The sequence below is a fragment of the Taudactylus pleione genome, unplaced genomic scaffold, assembly GCF_031769625.1.
Source record: "Taudactylus pleione unplaced genomic scaffold, aTauple2 ptg000556l, whole genome shotgun sequence".
In the NCBI taxonomy this organism is placed as follows: domain Eukaryota; kingdom Metazoa; phylum Chordata; class Amphibia; order Anura; family Myobatrachidae; genus Taudactylus; species Taudactylus pleione.
In genome coordinates, this window is record NW_028284958.1 from 20181921 (window position 1) to 20202500 (window position 20580).

The 20580-nt window shown below is 44.6% G+C and overlaps 1 protein-coding gene across 2 annotated transcripts in view; it reads left to right on the forward strand.

Moving 5' to 3' along the window:
- The window catches only part of UBAP1L (ubiquitin associated protein 1 like), a 42809-nt gene that overhangs the window by 3404 nt on the left and 18825 nt on the right, over positions 1–20580 (forward strand). The window contains exons 2-4 of one of the 2 annotated variants that reach the window (XM_088452875.1): positions 9599–9778; positions 14123–14854; positions 15375–15557. In XM_088452875.1, the coding sequence (XP_088309001.1) occupies positions 9626–9778; positions 14123–14854; positions 15375–15557 (1068 nt within the window). In that variant the 5' untranslated portion in view covers positions 9599–9625. The remainder of the gene's footprint in view (positions 1–9598; positions 9779–14122; positions 14855–15374; positions 15558–20580) is intronic. The other variant, XM_088452876.1, reaches the window with a different exon arrangement.

Here is a 20580-nt window from a genome sequence, read left to right on the forward strand (position 1 = left end):
AACATAGGGCGCCTAGATTAATCTAAGGGCCTGATATCTTAGCCTGTTAAGTTTCATAGCCTCATGGTGTATTAGCTCCACTGTTCTGGTGCTGCTGCCAGAACTTATGGTCATAGCATACCCTTCACCCAGGGTTAGCACATTTTTGCGTCCCATCCCCAGGCTTATGCCTCGCATTGGCTTCCCATACATATGTGGATACCATTATGGGCTGCTCTTAAAACCTTTCTCACCAGTTTTCTGTGCTTACCTTAGAAGGTATGCATAGGTGCATCTTTCTATAGCTCATGTTTTCCCTTTGGCAGCACATACAGGAAGAGGTTAGTGATGCGCAGCTAGTGTGGTTGTTGGCGTTGCTGCCTCACAGCGCTGGGGTCTTCCTGTTGATTCCCACTTCAAAAAATGGGTTCATCTGGCGCTAAGATGGCTCACCTGATAAGGCGAGTACACCAGTAACAGAAGGGTCCCAGGATCGAAACCAGTCTGGGACAGCACACTGCTAAAATATCCTGTCCCTACGCCGTAGCAGAATGACGGCCACCCGCGGCACATGAGCAGTCTATGTATGTATATTGTATTTTATACTAGCCCTGCTGTATAACACACATGCTGGAGTGATTTTGTCCTTGGGCTCAGTTCCTTCCATGGCTTCAATTATTGCTCATGTTCTAATTTTAAAATGTTACGTCACCTACTAAATTTGTATGTAGGTACGCGTATCCATTTGTGGATATCGCTTCTTGTCCTTACCGTAGGAGCAGGGGTAGGATCTGTTCTTAACAATTTATGTCTAATACCTAGCATATTGATAGAAGGAGGCTGCGATTGGAGGCTGGACTCTCCTGATGCGGTAGTTTGTATAATGACTACACTTTACACTATCTCTCCCTGGGGATTGGGTTGTGTGTACATATACATATATATATTTGTGTATATGGGTAGAATGCCTATACTTCCACAATCATTAGGTTTACCTATAATCCACACAAGGGAAGCCCCCTGGGATTACCAGAAGCTGTAGGCTATATCCCTACATATTAATATTATATGGTGGCTCTATATACTAGAGTCATGTGCTGCAGCTTACATGGTGATAGTCCCAATTCTCTAAGGCATTGCTTCTAGTATGGATCCTAGAAATGTCACATGTATATAAAGTTATGTACTTCCACTCTCCTGGAGTTCTAGTTCCATTCCTGCCAGTTTATACGGCGCCCCGCTTCGGGGGACCTTTTATCATTACAGTGATGCACTGGGTAGTAAACTTGTAAGACGCCCATTCCTTGTATGAATATTTCCTAATAATTGGGAAACAAAAACCTGTTTTTTGTTTAAACTACTGGGGTTATCACTATTGATATCTCCCTTCTTTACTTGGGATAACCAACTTGTTCTATGATACAGGTACTCTTCTCAGTATCGTTTCCGGTACTCCATATTATTGTAGCATATCTCAATAAAATGGGTCTAAAGTGCCCTTAGGTACAATTCATATCTGGTGGGCATAATACGCACTTCACCATTAGAAATATTTATGCAAGGATACTTAAACTAGCAGACCGTTTTTGGGGTGTATGTATAATCTAACACGGCTATACAGATACACGTCTCTAATGGAACAGGCTCAGGTGGAGAGTCCTGTTCTACGACCTTCTTGTCTCGACTAAAATTTTGCTAGTTTCCACAGTATTTTCTACTGCACATCTCCAGACTGAAGTCCGTGCTGTAGAGCAGTGGTCTTGGCCCACTGAAGCTACTCTCTATACCTATTGTGGCGGGTTGCTGTGTGATTGTAAAGGTCAGTGACATTCTACATAGCGTCCAGAGGGCTTCTGGTCGCTCAAAGGTAAGAGCTTACTAATGCCTCGGATGATGCTCCTATTTCATGAAACCTGACATACATAGCATTATTCTCCCTTACGCACCCTAGCTGCTGTCCTAGCAGCCATCTGCTCTTTTACTCAGTTGGCTCTACACTTAGAGTTTTACTGGAGTGTGGGTGGTGCATAATTACAACATTGGATTGGCGACACTATTCTACTAGAACCTGTTAAGGTTCTGGACCGAAGCACACCTATAGGCTATTGCACATCTTTACATAAGTGTGATCCGCGCAGGGGACCTGGTTGGGTTCCTGTTCAGTATCTGTTGATATTTTTATCACACTCACATGGTTATCCTAGTGCTCTGGCCTTGTTGTATGGGATGCTTCCCTGTATTGATAGCTCTCCCTGGGTGGCTGTTGCATTCGTGCTGTTTTACTGTTAGGTTCCTGGTTGTTTTCATACTATGTTCGGGCCAGCAATTGGTACTGACTACACACTTACATCATGTTGGAAGTTGTCTGTTATTTTCTTTTTAACGGCAGCATTTCAGTTCCTGTTTTATCCCTGTTTTCAAAATGGGTTGTACTTCCGTCTGACCCTCTGAAAGGTATTGTAGTCTCAATCCTCTCTCTCTTTCGCCTTGCTCTCACGCCCAGTGGGATCTCTATGGTCTAGCCCTTCCACTGGTTAACAACTTTGTTGTAGTTGGACCTCAGGGATGGTTCGGGGCGACTGTTCAGTCTTGTCTTTTGCCTCCCTGCATACTCTTGTTGGGAGTCTGTGGACAGGATCAGCTCTGTATCTGTAGTTTGGTATTGTTATACTTTTATATTTACGATTATGTCCAGCAGTGCTGGGATTCTGCTGTCTGCGGCTGCTGCAGCTGCCTGTTTAGACTCTAGTAAGGTTCTCGAGTTTGTGCTCGTTTACTGCCCTTCTATAGATTCTTGTTGGGGCTTTCTGCCACCAACATTCCGGTTTGGTCTATTTCAGCTGAGATTACAGATTCTGACGTTTCTCTCCTGAGTTTGTTCTCTCAACAGCTGTTCTGTTCCTTTTGACTTGCGTTGTAAGTTGTGGAATTTTCTGTGACTGTTTAGTGTGGAGTAGTGTTTGTCTCCTGTGCTACAACACTGGTTCCTCAGCTTCCGCTGGGTCTCAGGTTCTTGGCGGTCCCTGTTTCGGTTTGGCCAAGGGATCAGCAAGTTCTCCGCGCTCCCACCCGGGAGGTTGGCTTTGGGACGTCCCCACTGTCTTGAACTCCAGTGTCCCCTAGTGGATGAAGGAGAAAACAGGATTTTGGTACTTACCGATAAATCCCTTTCTCCGATTCCACAGGGGACACTGGACGCCCCCCCAGCGCTGCGTACCTGCCGTTTTGTTTGGTTTCTATAGTTGTGTGACTGCAGGGTTCCCTGCAGTGGGTTCCTCTGTTCTCCTTCAGTCGGTCTTGTTCCGTTCTGTGGTCTTCTCCTTTTTCTCTTCTGTTGTCCTCCGTCTCCTCTCGGGCTCAGTTCTTAAACTGGGTCTGATGGGGCATAGAGGGGGAGGAGCCAGTCACACTTCTAAATTATTTAAAGTGCCAGGCTCTGCTCTACCACCGTCTATACCCCACTGTCTTGAACTCCAGTGTCCCCTGTGGAATCGGAGAAAGGGATTTATCGGTAAGTACCAAAATCCTGTTTATATATATATTTATATATATATATATATATATATATATATATATATAACAATACGTATGCCACCAAACTATTTACTAGTGCTTAATGTTTTGATTACCAATGACAAAATATAAAATTGTACCTGTTTAAATACCTTATCAGGAACCACTTTAGGATCCAATATGTTCCACCACGTTAATGCCAATCTCTCTATGCAAGTTTTTTCTTTTTACACTGCCCATATTAAGACAACGTTTATAAACCCATATTCTACTCTGAGTTTGGACAAGGACAGTGGTATAATTACAAGGCAAGCTTCAACGCGTCATTGATATAGCTACACCAATTACATTTACCTATGAAAACCATACTGAGAGAATAGCAGACTTGACCAGGCATAAGAATGCCACGAGGATGGGCATTACACTCTATTGTAAGTCTAATGATAGAAATACCCCTACTTTCAAGCTTTATATTTTCACCAGGTGTATTTCAAAGTTGGACTTCTCTATTTCTAAGGGGTTGTACGTCATAATTCTGATCTACCAACAAGTTAGATTTTTAGAACCAGCTCATGAGAAAAGTCCATCAACAATGAGTATTGAGAAACCTTTAAAATATCTAAATGTTGACACTGCTAACAGGTATAACCTACATAGATTTCCTTTCTGTACAGGGTATTCTATTGCAACTACCATAATTAGACTATAATACCGCTTTTATACCTTAATTCTGGGTCTGACCCGGAGATTGAAACGGTTCCAATCCGGATCAGACCCGGAACTTCCCCGGTGCCGATCTAATATATTCCCGAGTCGGCGCCGTTCACACCGTAGTCGGGTCTGCAGTGACACGGCTTTTCCGGCGTTGAAGTGGATGCTTGGAGATGACGTCATCTCCAAGCGCCACTGAAGCCTGCCAATTGGCAGGCATGCGGCACGATCCGGGTCATCGTGACCCGGATCGCGTTGTTTACACTGCAGGGTTTCACAGGTCGTTCCCATGTTAAACCCTGTATGTTACACCCAGAAGCAACCCAGGTTAGCCCTGCAATAGCCCGGGTTTTAACTCTGGTGTAAAAGGGGTATTATTCAACATTTGTCAGTGATCTGTAGTGATAGCAAACCGCAGATTTCACAGTCACATAATGAAGAAATCTATGGGATCTGTCATTGAAAACAGATGAGTGAGATAGTATTCTAAGCTTACTAATTGACTTTAGGTAGAAATGTTATGAATGTGTAAACTAAGCTTTTTATATCCAGGGTTGGAACTTTTCATTGTGGCCCTGTATATGATTTTTTTTTACATAAAAAATGCGGAAACAATAATTTCTGCAATTTTTATGTAAATCCCCTATTCAGTAATGGGTTAATGGAGACAAGAATGCAATTATCTTCTCCTTTAATTCCCATATCGCAGATCACCGCACTGTAGGGATCAGTCATTGATCTCTACAGTGCTTTAACGCTTTTTGCTATTCAGCAAAGCAAACGGCGTTAAATTACTTGATACATCTTTACTTTATATAATGCCATCTCAGAATGGCGTTATATGAAGAAAATACATAAAATTTCCAAAAAACTGCAGGGACAAAGGGACATTTTCCCATAAGTCTCTATAGCATCTTGTAACTCCGCCCAGTCTCCTTCCCTGCTTTGCGTGACCGCCGGCAGGTAAGTCACTCTAGAGCAGTGATTTTCAACACGGGGCACACCGAACAAGGTTTTAAATCCGCTCCTCACAGGAAAAAACACACATTGGCCCCATGGGGAAAAAAAAAGCACTCACAAATTGGCCCCCCAAAGGAAAAAGAACAAACAATGGCCCTCACAGAACACAATCAAACACATTGGGCCTCACAGGGAAAGAAAAAAAAAAAGGTCCCCACAGAAAGAAAACAAACGCATACATTAGCCCCACAGGAAAAAAACAATCACATTGGCTGGCCCCCATAAGAAAAACATTTGTTTTTTAAAATCATATTGGCCTCCCTGTAGAGCCCAATACTGCCCAGGCCAGCAGTACAAGTAAAGTCAGCTCTGACCTCGTGGTACACTTGACAACTGCTAGGGTGCCACGGCTCAGTGGTTGAAAAAAAGGTTGCTCTGGATAATGTTAAACCTGTCTAAATTGATTGACATGTGTATACAGGCTTTATATTAGTCTGTATGGAATGGGTAAGTAATGCTGGCTGTCGGGATTCCTCCTGTCAGAATACCGACAGTGGCATCCCGATGGTTAGTATCCCGACAGGGTTACCCTCCTCCTTCCCCACCCTAAGTTAGGGTGGGGAAGGAGGAGGGTAACCCTGTCGGGATACTAACCATCGGGATGCCTAACCCTCCATTTTTGTAGCCTATCCCTAACCCAATCCGCACCCTAACCCTCCCCGTTAGTGTTTAACCTAGCCCTCCCCCCTTAGTGCCTAACCCATAAAAAACTTAAACCCCCCCCCCCCCCCTCGGCTAACACTAAGGGTGCCCCGGACTTGCCTTGTTTGGGCTGGCGTCCTTCGGCGTTGGAATTTCAACGCCTATCTTAAGTCCCTTGTTGGAATTTGGATATCAGTATTGAGACCGGTGGCTGCCGGTCTCATAATTATGTCCCGTCTGTATACATGTTATGTGCTATTGTATTTAACATTATATACAGTCAGGTCCATAAATATTGGGACATTGACAGAATTTTCATATTTTGGCCTCTATTCACCACCACAATGGCTTTGAAATGAAACAAACAAGATGTGCTTTAACTGCAGACTTTCAGATTTAATTTGAGGGTAATTACATCCAAATCAGGTGAACGGTGTATGAATTACAACGGTTTCTATATGTGCCTCCCACTTTTTAAGGGGCCAAAAGTAATGGGACTATCAACTTAAAAGCTATTTCATGGACAGGTGTGGGCTATTCCCTCGTTATTTCATTATCAATTAAGCAGGTAAAAGGTCTGGACTTGATTCTAGGTGTTACATTTGCATTTGGAATCAGTTGCTGTCGACTCTCAATATGAGATCCAAAGAGCTGTCACTATCAGTGAAGCAAGCCATCATTAGGCTGAAAAATCAAAACAAACCCATCAGAGAGATAGCAATAACATTAGGTGTGGCCAAATCAACTGTTTGGAACATTCTTAAAAAGAAAGAATGCATCGGAGAGCTCAGCAACACCGGAAGACCACGGAAAACAACTGTTGTGGTTGACAGAAGAATTATTTCCATGGTGAAGAAAAACCCCTTCACAACAGTTGGCCAAATCAAGAACACTCTCCAGGAGGTAGGTGTATATATGTCAAAGTCAACAATCAAGAGAAGACTTCACAACAGTGAATATAGAGGGTTCACCACATGATGTAAACCATTGGTGAGCTACAAAAACAGAAAGACCAGATTAGAGTTTGCCAAACAACATCTAAAAAAGCCATTACAATTCTGGAACAACATCCTATGGACAGATGAGACAAAGATCTACTTGTACCACAGTGATGGGAAGAGAAGAGTATGGAGAAGGAAAGGAACTGCTCATGATCCAAAACATACCACGTCATCAGTGAAGCATGCTGGTGGTAGTGTCATGGCGTGGGCATGTATGGCTGCCAATGGAACTGGTTCCCTTGTATTTATTGATGATGTGACTGCTGACAAAAGCAGCAGAATGAATTCTGAAGTGTTTTGGGCAATATTATATGCTCATATTCAGTCAAATGTTTCAGAACTCATTGGACGGTGCTTCACAGTGCAGATGGACAATGACCCGAAGCATACTGCAAAAGCAACCAAAGAGTTTTTTTAGGCTAAAAAGTGGAATGTTATGCAATGGCCAAGTCAATCCCCTGACCTGAATCTGACTGAGCATGCATTTCAGTTGAAGAAGACAAAACTGAAGGGAAAATGCCCCAAGAACAAGCAGGAACTGAAGACATTTGCAGTAGAGGCCTGACAGAGCATCACCAGGGATGAAACCCAACGTCTGGTGATGTCTATGCATTCCAGACTTCAGGCTGTAATTGCCTGCAAAGGATTTGCAACAAAGTATTAAAAAGTGAAAGTTAGATTTAGGATTGTTTAGTTTGTCCCATTACTTTTGGTCTCTTAAAAAGTGGGAGGCACATATAGAAACTGTTGTAATTCCTACACCGTTCACCTGATTTGGATGTAATTACCCTCAAATTAAATCTGAAAGTCTGCAGTTAAAGCATATATTGTTTGTTTCATTTCAAAGCCATTGTGGTGGTGAATAGAGGCCAAAATATGAAAATTCTGTCAATGTCCCAATATTTATGGACCTGACTGTATAAATTGTAATTATAAAAGCACATAAATATACATGTATACAGACTAATATAAAGCATGTATGCACATGTCAATCAATTTGCACAGGCTCTATTTGGACTTACCCATCGGCGGTCTCCGCAAAGGAGGGACGGAGACTGTTCAGAAGTCCATGACTGAGCATACACAGAAGCAGAAACAAAAGGTATTATTTTCGGAAACCGATAACTATGCCTTCTGTAACATCGCAGGGACAGCGTGTTACCGCAACCGCTGTCCCTGCTCAAAATAATGCTGAATAGCATCCATAAACTGTCATAATTGATAAAAAATCGTGACGATGTTGCCCGATAATATTCTGGCCAACATCGTCACTGTTGCTGAATAGACCCCTAAGGGTTTTCATTTTATATTTAAGTAAGAAAAATGTGCCTAGAGAGATTGCAGTTTTTTTTTTGTTTCAGATGCTTTGTGTTATTGCATCTAATTAATTTTAGATATAAATCAGATGTGAACGGTAAGATATACTCTGTACAGCGCTGCGGAATGTGTGCGCTATATAAATAACTGGTAATAAATAAATATAAATATGGAATGTATTATGAAGGCACATGTTGTGCCGCGAAAACTGCTCCTGCTACGCTGCTAATCGATGCGAAGCAGGAAACCATAACGCTGAGATGTATTTACATCTCTGCTACTGGGGTGGGGGAGAGAAAACTCCTTCATCCAGCCATCTCGGCTAGTCCTGTAGCGCATCAGCCTGGTGGTAATGCACTGCGCCATGCCTCCTGAGCAGCGCAAGATCTCATTATGACCTGACTGCATGCACAAAGAGAACGGGAAGTGACGGGACTGGGATACTGTTATGTGCTACTGAGCAAGCGACAAAGGCTCAGTAACTGTCAGATCTGAAAGACAGCATTGGACATCATGTACTGGCTATTAATCCCAACGTGCTATGTTCTGCTATAGAGAATGCTGCTCTTCAAATGGAAACTGTTGATCACAATAGAAAACACATCACTCTCTGTATCACCACATCACCACCACCTGGTGACAACATTTCTAATACCCCTTTTACACCAGAGCAAAAACCTGGGTTTTTGCTGGGTCTACCCGGGTCGCAGCTCAGTGTAAAAGGGTCCCTGAAAAATAACCTGGGTCAAGTGACCCTGCAATTCAACCCAGGTAGCTACCAGGGTTGGACCCAGGATGGACCCAGGTAATGGTGCAGTGTAAACTGTGCAACCCAGGTTATCTGATCTGGATCATGCCTAAAATGAGTGGATTGGTGGTTGTGGAGCATTCACCTCCCACTTTTTATGACCTCACAGGTTTAGCAGGGCAGACCTGAGTTCAGTGTGAACAGGGCTGACCTGGGAGTAACCCAGATCAAAGGTGCAGTGTAAATGGGTCTGACCAGGGTTGGACCCATGTCCAAAAACCCAGGTCGGACCTGGGTTTTTGGTGGAAAAGAGGTATAACTGATATATATGTATATATATATATATATATATATATATATATATATTCAATAAATGGCTAGCGCATCCTCTGACGTACCTATTCTCCAATATCCCCTTCATTACGAGCCTTAGAATTTGCTCCAGAATGCTCTAACTATGGATACTTTAATATACACAGCTCAGTGTATATTAAAAAAGTGTAAGTATAAATATTATTCTTAATGTTGTCAACACATTTCTGTACTATATGGTCTACACCTATGGTTTCACGTATTATTATTATTATTATTATTATTATTATATAGTTTATTATTTGCCCCTTTCTAAGCAAGTAGCTTTTCTGAGTTTCATGTTGTTATTATCTAGACCCCATCTATCGGTGACCCCTTTGATATGAGTTTCCTGGATGACATCCCATTCAAATTCAATGATGGATTCGTACCTGTTCCCCCACCTGAAGACCAGAACCCAAGCCCCTCCATTGTTCCAGACTGCAGTGAATTACTTTCATGTCCTGGGGTGAGTCAGGGAGACACATCCCTCCAGGTATATTGTTAATAGTGGAAATTGTACTATAACACATTGTTGAATTAGTAAATCAGGTCTTATAAGAGGTAAAAGAGGCATATTGCCCTGGGTCCACCTAGGGCAATATGCCTCTTTTCCTCTTTTCCTACATGCTCGGCAAAGGTAATCCTGATATCTCCTGTGTAAAATGTTAATACAAACGAACAACCTAAATATCTAAATACGGAATATGTAGTGTAATATTAGGTGCCAGTCTATAAAACTGAAAACAAGACGATGCACAGGAAGACAACTAAATTAGTAAGGGGTTATAAGGAAAGACTTGATACCAGTTGTTCTATTGCCAAACCTACATTGCTACAAAGCACACCCACAAAATGAGAGATTCAATTAGAAATACCAATTCACAAGCTTGCGGTGAGGTCAGGGCCGGCTCGAGGCATATTCAACCAGTGCGGTCAAACAGGGGCGCCACCCAATAGAGGGCGCACCCCTCCCAACATCCCAATTTCAGCGGGACAACACTGTTCCACCCATGGGCCAAAGTGTCCCGCGGGTGGTCTGGTCGGGAGGTTGGTCACCCCCACTGCCGCACAGTGCGGACCCCGGAGTAGCTGAATGGATGCTACGCGCATGTGTGCAGCATCCATTCAGCGCCGAGAGAGGGCTGGGGGAAGCCCAGCTAGTGACGAAGTGCTAGGCTCGCCCCCCAGCCTGATGTTTTACGGGAGGTGTGCCATGCAGGCACGCCCCCAAATAACATCAATGAGGGCGTGGCCTATGGTAATTAGGCCACACGCCCATTTTCGGTCGCACTTGGCGACCCCTCGAGCCTTCCCTGGGTGAGGTCACAAGAATTTTAAGGTCGCTCGCTAGTGGGTCGATGGTGGGCGAGACCAGGCGAGCGACGAGAAATACGTCGCTCTGGGTTTCGCACCAAAGGGGGCGTGCTGTCGGGGTGTGCTGTCGATGGTGAGTGACAGCACGCCCCCTTTGGTGGGCGTTCCGGGGGTGTGGCTGCCAGACGGAGGCGTTCCCATGGGAACGCCTAACGTCTAAGTCCGGCCCCACTGACATCGCTAGTGATGTTAGTGGGGGTGATTTTGGCTCTGATAGAGCCAAAATCACTCCTGGGCTTGCGGCAGCGAGACCCTACCGCAAGGGTCTCGTCGCAAACCCGATGGTCGCGATGGTAAGGCTGCTCCACATTTAAATAGGACGGCCCTGATTCAGAGCGAGCGTTCTGCTCAGAGCGTTCAGCTCTGAATCAGGGCCTAAGATAGCAGGACCTTATAGAAGGCTATTAGTGGCAACTGAGATAGCAGGACCTTATAGAAGGCAGTTAGTGACAACTAAGATAGCTAGCAGGACCATATAGAAGGTTGCTAGTGACAACTGAGTTAGCAGGATTGTATAGAAGGGATGCAATCGGGAAGCCGGCTGACATTATACCGACAGCCGGCTTCCCGCTCATTTTTCTGACGCCGGGAGACCGGGGCCCGGCATCCCGATCGAAGGGATGCCGGGTGCCGCGAGTGGACAGCCGCGGGGCGGGGGAGAGGTTTAGGTTTAGGTCTCCCGGGGGGGACTTAGGGTTAGGCACCCCCCCGGGAGGTTAGAGTTAGGCTAGGGGGAGGGAGGGTTAGGGTTAGGCACCCCCGGGGGGAGGTTAGGTTTAGGCAGCGGGAAAGGGGGGGGTTAGGGTTAGGCACTTGGGGGGAGGTTAGAGTTAGGCACCCCTAAGGAAGGGTTAGGGGGACAGGTTAGGTTAGTTAGTACTTAAGTGGGACGATCGGGACTTCCAGCACTGTCGGGCTGCCGCTGCCGGGATTTGTTCCTCTGTCGGCCTGACGCTGCCGGGATTCGAACTGCCGGCCATGCAGCCGGCGGTATTACATACCGATTCCGTATAGAAGGCTGTTACTGACAACTAAGATAGCAAGACCATATAGAAGGCTGTTAGTGACAACTGAGAAATCAGGATTGTATAGAAGTCTGTTAGTGACAACTGAGATAGCAGGACCATATAGAAGGTTGTTAGTGGCAACTGAGATAGCAGGACACGATAGAAGGCTGTTAGTGACAACTAAGATTGTATAGAAGGCTGTTAGTGACAACTAAGATAACAGGATCAAACAGAAGGCTGTTAGTGACAACTGAGATAGCAGGATTGTATAGAAGGCTGTTAGTAGCTATAAGGAAAGTAATGGAGGTTCTTAACCACTTAACTGATAAACTTTCTTCTAAAAAAAAAAAAAAAAATGGTCAGAAATTGTCAAGGTTTTTCTATTTAATAAAGTTTGGAATGTATTTTTAAATATATATATTTAAACAAATCTAGGGGTGTTTTGCACCCCTCTGTGTCCATAAGCTCCCATTGCAAAATCACTCCACCCCCATCATAAATGCACCAACCAGTGGCAAAAGATTCCCAGCATTATAACCCCCCACCCCTAGTGGTAATAGATCTCAGTGGCAGAGCCCCCACCTTCAGTGTCAGTGGGCCCCCAATGTGTCACTGTACATGAATTGTATTTTTTTTTATATATTCTCAACCCACCCTGCCAAAAAAAAGTTTTTGTGGGAGGCATAACCCACCCCACCACTCCCTCAATGCCAAAAGATGACTCCCCAATGACCCCCCCCCCCTCCTGTGGTATAGCCCCATCCCTTCACCTTATTGCAGAGCACAGCGTATCATCAGTCCTCCTTGCTGCAGCTGATCTCTCCAAATGCAATATCTGCTACGGGCGGAACTATGTTCCCCTCCGCACTTTTGTTACACTGCAAAGGGAGAGCTTGTACAGGCCCCAGTAATGCAGGAGGCGTGGCCCTCTTAAAAATAACCTGCAAAGGGGGGCACAGATCCAGGGGGAGGGGTGAGATCAGTGCGAGTGCTGACAGATAAGAAAGAGGTAATTAGTACCTGCACCCCTCCTCTCGGTGCCCCAGAGTGCCAGGAATTGCAAGGTGAGGGAGCTTCAACCAAGGGGAAGGAGTCACAGGTTGATAATTGGATATACAACTGACATTGTACTGGCACCAAGATTTACTGGGTTGGAACTTTCACATGTCATTGATGTGGCTAGCTGAAGGAGGGATATGAAGTGGCAGGGTGTTATTATAATAATACAGCGGCATATACGGACGTACTAGGGATCAGGACCCCCTTATGGAGCCTGATTTTTGAACAGGGCACCACAAATTTTTAGCCTCTGTGTGGGTCCTAGGAGGGGATTCTACGCCAAAGGCTACTAAGCTGGTATAAAATTGCTAAAAGTGTACAGAAAATTTATATTTTTAAATTGTCCACTTATGGAATGATTTGCTTTACCTTGGTGTGTAGTCTGTAGACCAGAGGTTCCCAGACTCTGCCCTCAAGGCACTCTAACAGTCCAGGTTTTAAGGATTATGCTTGACAATAGGTGATTTAATTAGTACCTCAGTCAATTTGATTTAACCACCTGTACTCAACCATAAATATCTCTAAAACCTGAACTGTTGGGGAGCCTTGAGGACCGCATTTGGGACCTTCTTCTGTAGACTGTTGTCATACTTTTTCAGTCTTACCCCAACTTTACATTGCATCTTCTGTAAAATGTAAAGCTGGCCACACACTAGACCAACTTACATCCAACTAGTTGATTGGTTGGAATGAAAATCTGGTAAGGGATGAAAGCAAATGACAATCAGCAATCTGCTCCCAAACACCGGAAAATGGACTAAAAACTGTTGTTTGAACAAATTGTTTTGATCAAACATTTAACAACCTTGTCTGACGACCATTTTCATCTGTTTTCTGGCATTTAGGAGCAAATTGCTGATCATCATTTACTCCCATACGTTACCAGATTTTCATTCCAGCCAATCAACTAGTTGGCTGGTTGGATGAAAGTTGGTCTAGTGTGTGGCCGGCTTAACGTGAGACTGGAAATATATACTTACCATAGCTGTTACTGTAGATAAATTGGAGATTATATAGATACAAAAAGTATAGCAATATAGAATCACTATTATTTGGCTTAAAACTTGGAATTACATCAGTGAATAAACCGATCTGTATGGAGCTTTTCTGTTACCTAAAGATGGGCAATCCATCCAGCCGCCACAGAGTGACGCACGCATTAACAGTTTGTCAATAAAAAAAATATACTCTTGCCATTCATTTTCAGTGTAAGTTGTTAAATGTGAGTTGTGAGTTAAATGTTTTTATTCCTCCAGAGCCAACATGGTCATAATAGTGGTGGAATATTTGTTAAACCTTGCTGACTTTGGAATAATACATCGCCAAGGTATGGGAACAGCCTTCTTTATTCATGACTAAAATGTTTCTAAAAAGTAATGTTCTCTCTATCTCTGCAGCATGACTTCTCTATGGAGAGGAAGGTCCTGGACTGGGTGGAAGGAATGTATGGTCTAAATACCTTCACCTCAGATGTCAAGCCCACAGCACCTACATACTGGATGATTCATGACAGGAAGTCAGTTTCACAGACCAGACGCAGTAGTCCCCAGAGGCCTTCCCTACACTTGCATAGGTGTAGAAGCCTTAGTACATCAGATGCCCATCCCTTTCGACCACGAAGTAGCTTGGGGACAACAGAGAGCATGGATAAAAATGACAGTTTCTTCGAGGACGATGGATACTCTGAGGATGATGAGTACTCATCATCAGAGGGGAGTGAGATGGAGGCTCGGCAGAGAGATGCCAGGTCACGTTTGTGCAAGAGTCCTCAGCCAGAGTGGTCTCACAGACCGCGCACATCTCCCTTTGTGCCCAGCCCACCATCCAGATGCCGCTGCTCACATGTTGAGTCTGCTTCATCGCACATTAAAAAGAGAAAGTCATTGACGCCTTCACAAAGCTCTCGGAGCGAACTGGATGCAGCAAATAAAAGAATTGCAGCACTGGTGCACCACCACAACGGTAATACTGAAGCCAGAGGTACCCACCAAACCCAGCACCATAGGAATAACCGCTGTGGGCAAACGTTTAGTCCAACACCACCAACATCTTCCAACTGTTCCTGCTCCAAGAGACCATACAGCGCTGGCTCCATTCCACCAATACGCTGTCACAAGCCCACCAACCCGGTAAAAGATATTTCTAGGGTGATAAGTTACTCTCTGATATTAACTGATTTCTGCATACAGATCATTGACCCATTGTACACAGGATTATTAGGCAGTGCATTTGTAAATCATGTGGGTGAGGGATGCTGCATGTTACATACATGATCTAAAATGTGTTTTCTGAAACCCTGTGTGCACTAAAAATCTGTTTTTACATAACAATGAATGGTATTGGTCAGATACTCCTCCATGCACCTTGAGTTCAAACTTAAAATAAATATTTGTATCATTTTTATTCCAACTACCTTTCTCTCTTCACTTCCAAATGCCCCAACCTGTTTTCTTGAAAAATGGGAATTTTTTTATTCACAGATGACCATTTTAAAACCAATTTATCTCCACTTTGTGCATCGTCCACATTCAGAGAATGACCCTAATATGCTGAAGGGCTCTGATAAGAATTTTCTTTTTAAAGTCTCTCCCAGTGTCTTAGCACATACCATTTTGTGTTATAAGTAACTTTAAGCTTCACTTCCTACAGTCTCTGAGCCCATACTCCTGCCTCCCACCTATGCGGCAGACCCATCCGGACTGCTCTGAGGACATCTTGTTAGCTCTTAGCCAAGAGGAGCGTGATGTCATTGAGACTGTGACATCAGTGGGTTACCCGCTACGCAGAGCTATGATTGCACTGCAGAAAATGGGAGGACAAAGCCTAGAACAGGTAATTCACCATGTTGACTGAGCTTGAAGTATATTTTGCAAAAGTATTTCTTGTAAAAAAAAAAAAAATTTACATTTTTCAATTCATATACTAAATAAATTATAAAATTATTTGCTGATCCCTTTTGCTTACTGTCTAGTCATCAAAATGATCTGCTTCTCTCTGGCAGGGACAGTTCACTCACTGGTTTCCACTAATATTTTTGACATTGTCTGATAACCGAGTTTCAAGCTGTCTGGCAAGATCTATAGGAATGTTTGATTAAAGGAAATAGGCTTGTGGAAGCCCCAGACAAATTCACTTGGCAGGGGCATATTAAGAGGAGGGGGCCCATGTGCATTCTCCGTCCTGGGCCCCCTCCTCCTCCCCGGCGGCCGGCAGCAGACTGACCACAGCAGTAGACTCTAGGGTACTAGTCTGTGCCCAGTCTACTCCGCATGTGCAGGTCACCAGGATAATGACTCGGCCACCATTTTCCAGGCATTTTATGCAGGGCTGCGACAGTCGACGCGGGACTTCGGAGAGGTGAGTATTAGAAAATATGGGTACTCCTGGACCGCACACCCTGCACAAGTGCCAGATTAATGTCCACATGGGCCTGGAGCTGAAATTTATGAAGGGCCTAATGCGTGTCGCTGCAGGGGGTGTGGCAGTCGCTGCAGTGGTGTAACTAGTGATGTGGGGGAATGACCTGTGTGGTGTGGGTGTGGTCTGCACAGGGGGTGTTTGACTATGTCATGGGTGTGGCTATAGTGGCGCAATTACAAGAAAAAGTTGCTTTCTGTGTGAAATGGTATGAACTCTGGGCCTGATTCAGAGCCACTCGTAAGCGGCCGCTCGTTCGCTATGAGCGATGTTCCCACAACTGCACATGCGTATGGATCGTAATGCACATGCGCAAACCAGTCATTGCGGTCGGAAATCGTGCGCTCGCAAAACAGCAAGGGGCTGCTAATTTGATTGACAGAATGTACCGTTTGTGGGTGGTAACAGGGGAAGGTGCTTGAAAACGGGGGAGTGGAGATCCGAACGCAGGCGTGCCTAATGGTGAAAAGGGCGTTTAATGGGAGTGCATAATTAGTAAAGGAGCGTCATTGACCACGTCACTTGGTTGTCTTTTAGCCTGAACTGCTCGCAGTGATAGCGGTAGGATAACCCTACCACAAGCACTGCGAGCAGTTCAGATGCCTTTCGATGTACCCGATTAATCTAATAAATACCGGAGATGACGTGTGATGTGAACGGCAAAGGTGCGTCTTTACAAAATAGCGAGCGCATTTTCCGTTCGCTTGCTCAGACATAGAGGTGTCAACAAACCGCAAAGATCAATTTAAGTAGCAGGCCCCTTTTTTGGAACGACCGTCCGCAAATAGCATCCGGCTCTGAATCAGGGCCTCTATCTCTGTCTTTCATTAAGTGTTAAGGTGCTTAAACACAGGTCGATTTTTTGGATGACTGAACTAAAACGATTTCGTTATCGTTCAGTCGTCCCAAAAAATCGACCAGTTTCAGCCCCAAAACGATGAACGGCAACTACCAATGCATGCTCCCGTTTGTAGTTGGTAGTTGCCGTTCATCGCCCGAACCTCCTGTCCAAGCTGACGATATTGTCAAGTTGAACATATACAGGGATGAGGGAGGGAGCCCGGAACTGAACAAAATCGTTCTTGATTTCGTTCAGTGTTTGTGCTCAGTGTCGATAACGAGACTGAGCACACCTCTGCCGGGGACACACAGGACGATTTTGTTCGGGGTGAAAATCGTCCCGTGTGTACGCACCTTTAGAATTTTTGCAATTGAATAAAAACAAAAAACAAATTGTTCACTGACCATTGTCATATTTCTAGAAGTATTCATCCCACATCCTTAGTCACTACCGTAAATTAATACATGAAATGCCTTCTTTAGCTGTTCCTTTTAAAAAAAATAAACATCTGCAATGATAATACTGGACTATGGCAGTAAGGGCTACCTTACTGCTCTGCTGCTGTGCAAACATGAGTTGGGTTAGGCTTTGCATTTTGTTAATTAAAAAAAAATAAAGTTTAAAATAAAAAAATATTTAAAATGTAAAAAAAAAACACATAAAAAATATATATTTTTTTTATTTTTTATTTAAATGTAATCTGTTATTGCCAACCTGAGATAGTGCTAATAGAACAGGTAGGGCGGGATGTACTAATGGGGAAAATGCGGTAAAACCCTGAAAATTCAGTTTTTTGGGGTTTTACCGCATTCCCTATATGTACAAAGCTCGATGGGTAATGCCATCTTTAGGTAGCATTACCCAATAGAAGCCTATGGGCTTCTTATCGGTACGTTCGCCCTTGTGAAGGATCCAGTCGGATGCACACACATACAGCACGACCATGCAGTACAGCTGGGACTCGGAGGAGCAGCATATGACGGAGAACTGCACAGCACAGTGCAAACTGGACAGACAGCAGAAGGGATGGGATGGTGAGCACAGTGGAGGGGGGTAATCTTAGGGGTCCTTCATAAACTAACTGTCTGGGGCCCCTATACACATTAATCCGGTGGGATGTAGTTATAATCCTGACGTGCAGCATCCCAGCTGAAGATGTCCCGGGACACCGGAATGCCACTACCTGGCTACAAGACCGGCGCCGGAATACCGACATCCCGGTACAAGACCGGCGGCATCCTGTCCGGTGGTATATCATAATGATTCCTGTGTATGTATATATATATATATATATAATATATATATATATACACACATACACACACATATTTACATACATACACATATATATTATATCCACACATACATATTTACATACATATATGTTATAAACACATAATATATAGATAGAGAGACAGATATGAGACTGATAGATAGATAGATAGATAGATAGATAGATAGATAGATAGATAGATAGATAGATATGAGACTGATAGATAGATAGATAGATAGATATGAGATAGATAGATAGATAGATAGTTAGATAGATATAGATAGACACACAAAGACATTACACCCACCTCTGGTTATGTATACTTTCATGAGTTTTCTGACTACTAGTGTCTGGCTGCAGTGTCCCAGCTCATTTGCCAAGGAGGGGTAAGGGGTCAATGGGCGGGGCTTTATAAGACACAGGAGCAGGCACAACTTGGGCATCCCGGAGTATGCAGCATAAGGAGGCGGGGCTTAGTGCACCTCAGAATAGACTGCCAGCCAGCCTGGGGGCGGAGTTTCAGACTATCTGGGGGCGGAGCTACGAGCAGGCCCGATGGTATGCGGGACTTCAGGGGTGGAATGGGAGATGATGATTCTGACAGCAGAATGGACGGGGAGTCGCAACGCTGTGGTGGTGACAGGAAAAACTTTTTTTTTTCCTGTCAGCTGCAGCCTGTACTGCAGTAGGTCCTCTGGGCCTTCATGGGGTGGCCTGGAGCTGTAGCTCCACCCACCCCATTGTTAATCCGGCCCTGCCCTGCATCCGTTATAAATACGCCTCTGTCACTTGGTAGGGGTGGGCAAGATTTTCCTGCAGACAACCACATTAATATATCATATATCGATACCCGGAAAAGAAACCCACACAGACATGGGGAGAACGCACAAATTCCATACATATTGGGCCGTGGTTGGAATGGAAGCTACCGTATGCCTACTGATTAGAGATGAGCGGTTCAGTTTGAAAACCAAACACTCCTGAATTTTGGGGTTGCGAGTTGAACCAAGTCCCTGTTCAGATCATTTTGAGCTTCCAAGTCGAATCAAGTCCCGACTTGAGTGTCTTCTTGCCAAGTTCGGAACTTGGATCTAAAAACTGGATCTTGCGTGTTTTGGATTGCATGTAAGTCTTTCCCTTGTGATTTCAGGTGCCATTTCACACAGGAGAGGGTATTGAGACAGAGTGTGGGCTGTAGTTCATACTGCAATACTACATACTAGTCACCATTATAGAGAGTTATAGGTAGATGGAGTGGGTGGGAAGGGATGTATGTAAAAGACTGCAGGCATCTTTCTCACTGTGTATGTTTGTTTGTCAGACACTAGCTAGCACCTGCAATCCAGTGCAAGCAAGCTCTGGTGTATGTGAGAAGTGAGCTGCACTTAATTATAATTGTTTATCATAAATGTGCTATAGTCTATTACACTGCCATGTGTTTGTGCCGTTGCTGTGTCTCTTTGTTTAGCCAGCCAGCTCGCTACAGCCTTTGGCCAATATGGGTGAAAACAATGTTGTAAACTGTGAGGTGGTCAAAATTGACTGGAAATTAATGTTATTAATGTTAATAATACTCTAGGAACAAAAACACTTCCAAATTACATGATTTTAGCTGTTTTTTTATCAATTTTAAAGAAAACCAAACCCGAAACAAAACACTTTGAGGGTGGTTTTACCAAAACCAAAACATGACGATGATTTAGAACCACAACACAGAGTATTATTATAATAGTCAGTGTTTTTAAATAATATGCTTGATTTTTTCATTTACCAGGGCCGGATTTACTGCTAGGCATCCTAGGCGGACGCCTAGGGCCCGGGCCGGGCCCCCCCGGAATCCGGCCCTGGAGAGAGCAGGCCCTGGAGACAGGGCCGGCGCTTCCATTAGGCAGCTGCCTATGGGCGCCGAGACCTGATGGGCGGCCAACTGATGCTGTTTTAGTGAGAGGGCATGGTCATCCCTTTCCCAGAAGCCACACCTACCGGCTGAGAGAGCTGGTGAAAACCCAGCTGCGGGCGCTCATCTACACCCGCTTCCACCACCTTCCCCCCCCTCCCCCCGGAGAAGGCAGAGGCAATGGCAAAAGAAAAAACCCACACACCTACAGAGAGAGAGGCTGCGGCAGCTGAGTCCGGCGTCGGCGACGTCACTGTGTCACCGGCCAGGCCACTCTGCTGCTCCGCCTCCAGTCTTCATTAGGGCAGCAGCTCTTATTGAATTTATGCGCCCTGGCCCCCTCCTATGTTGATGCTGCTGACCTCCTTAGCCACGCAGACTTTACAGCCTGATGGCCTCACAACCGGGGGAGGGAGGCTCTCCCAGT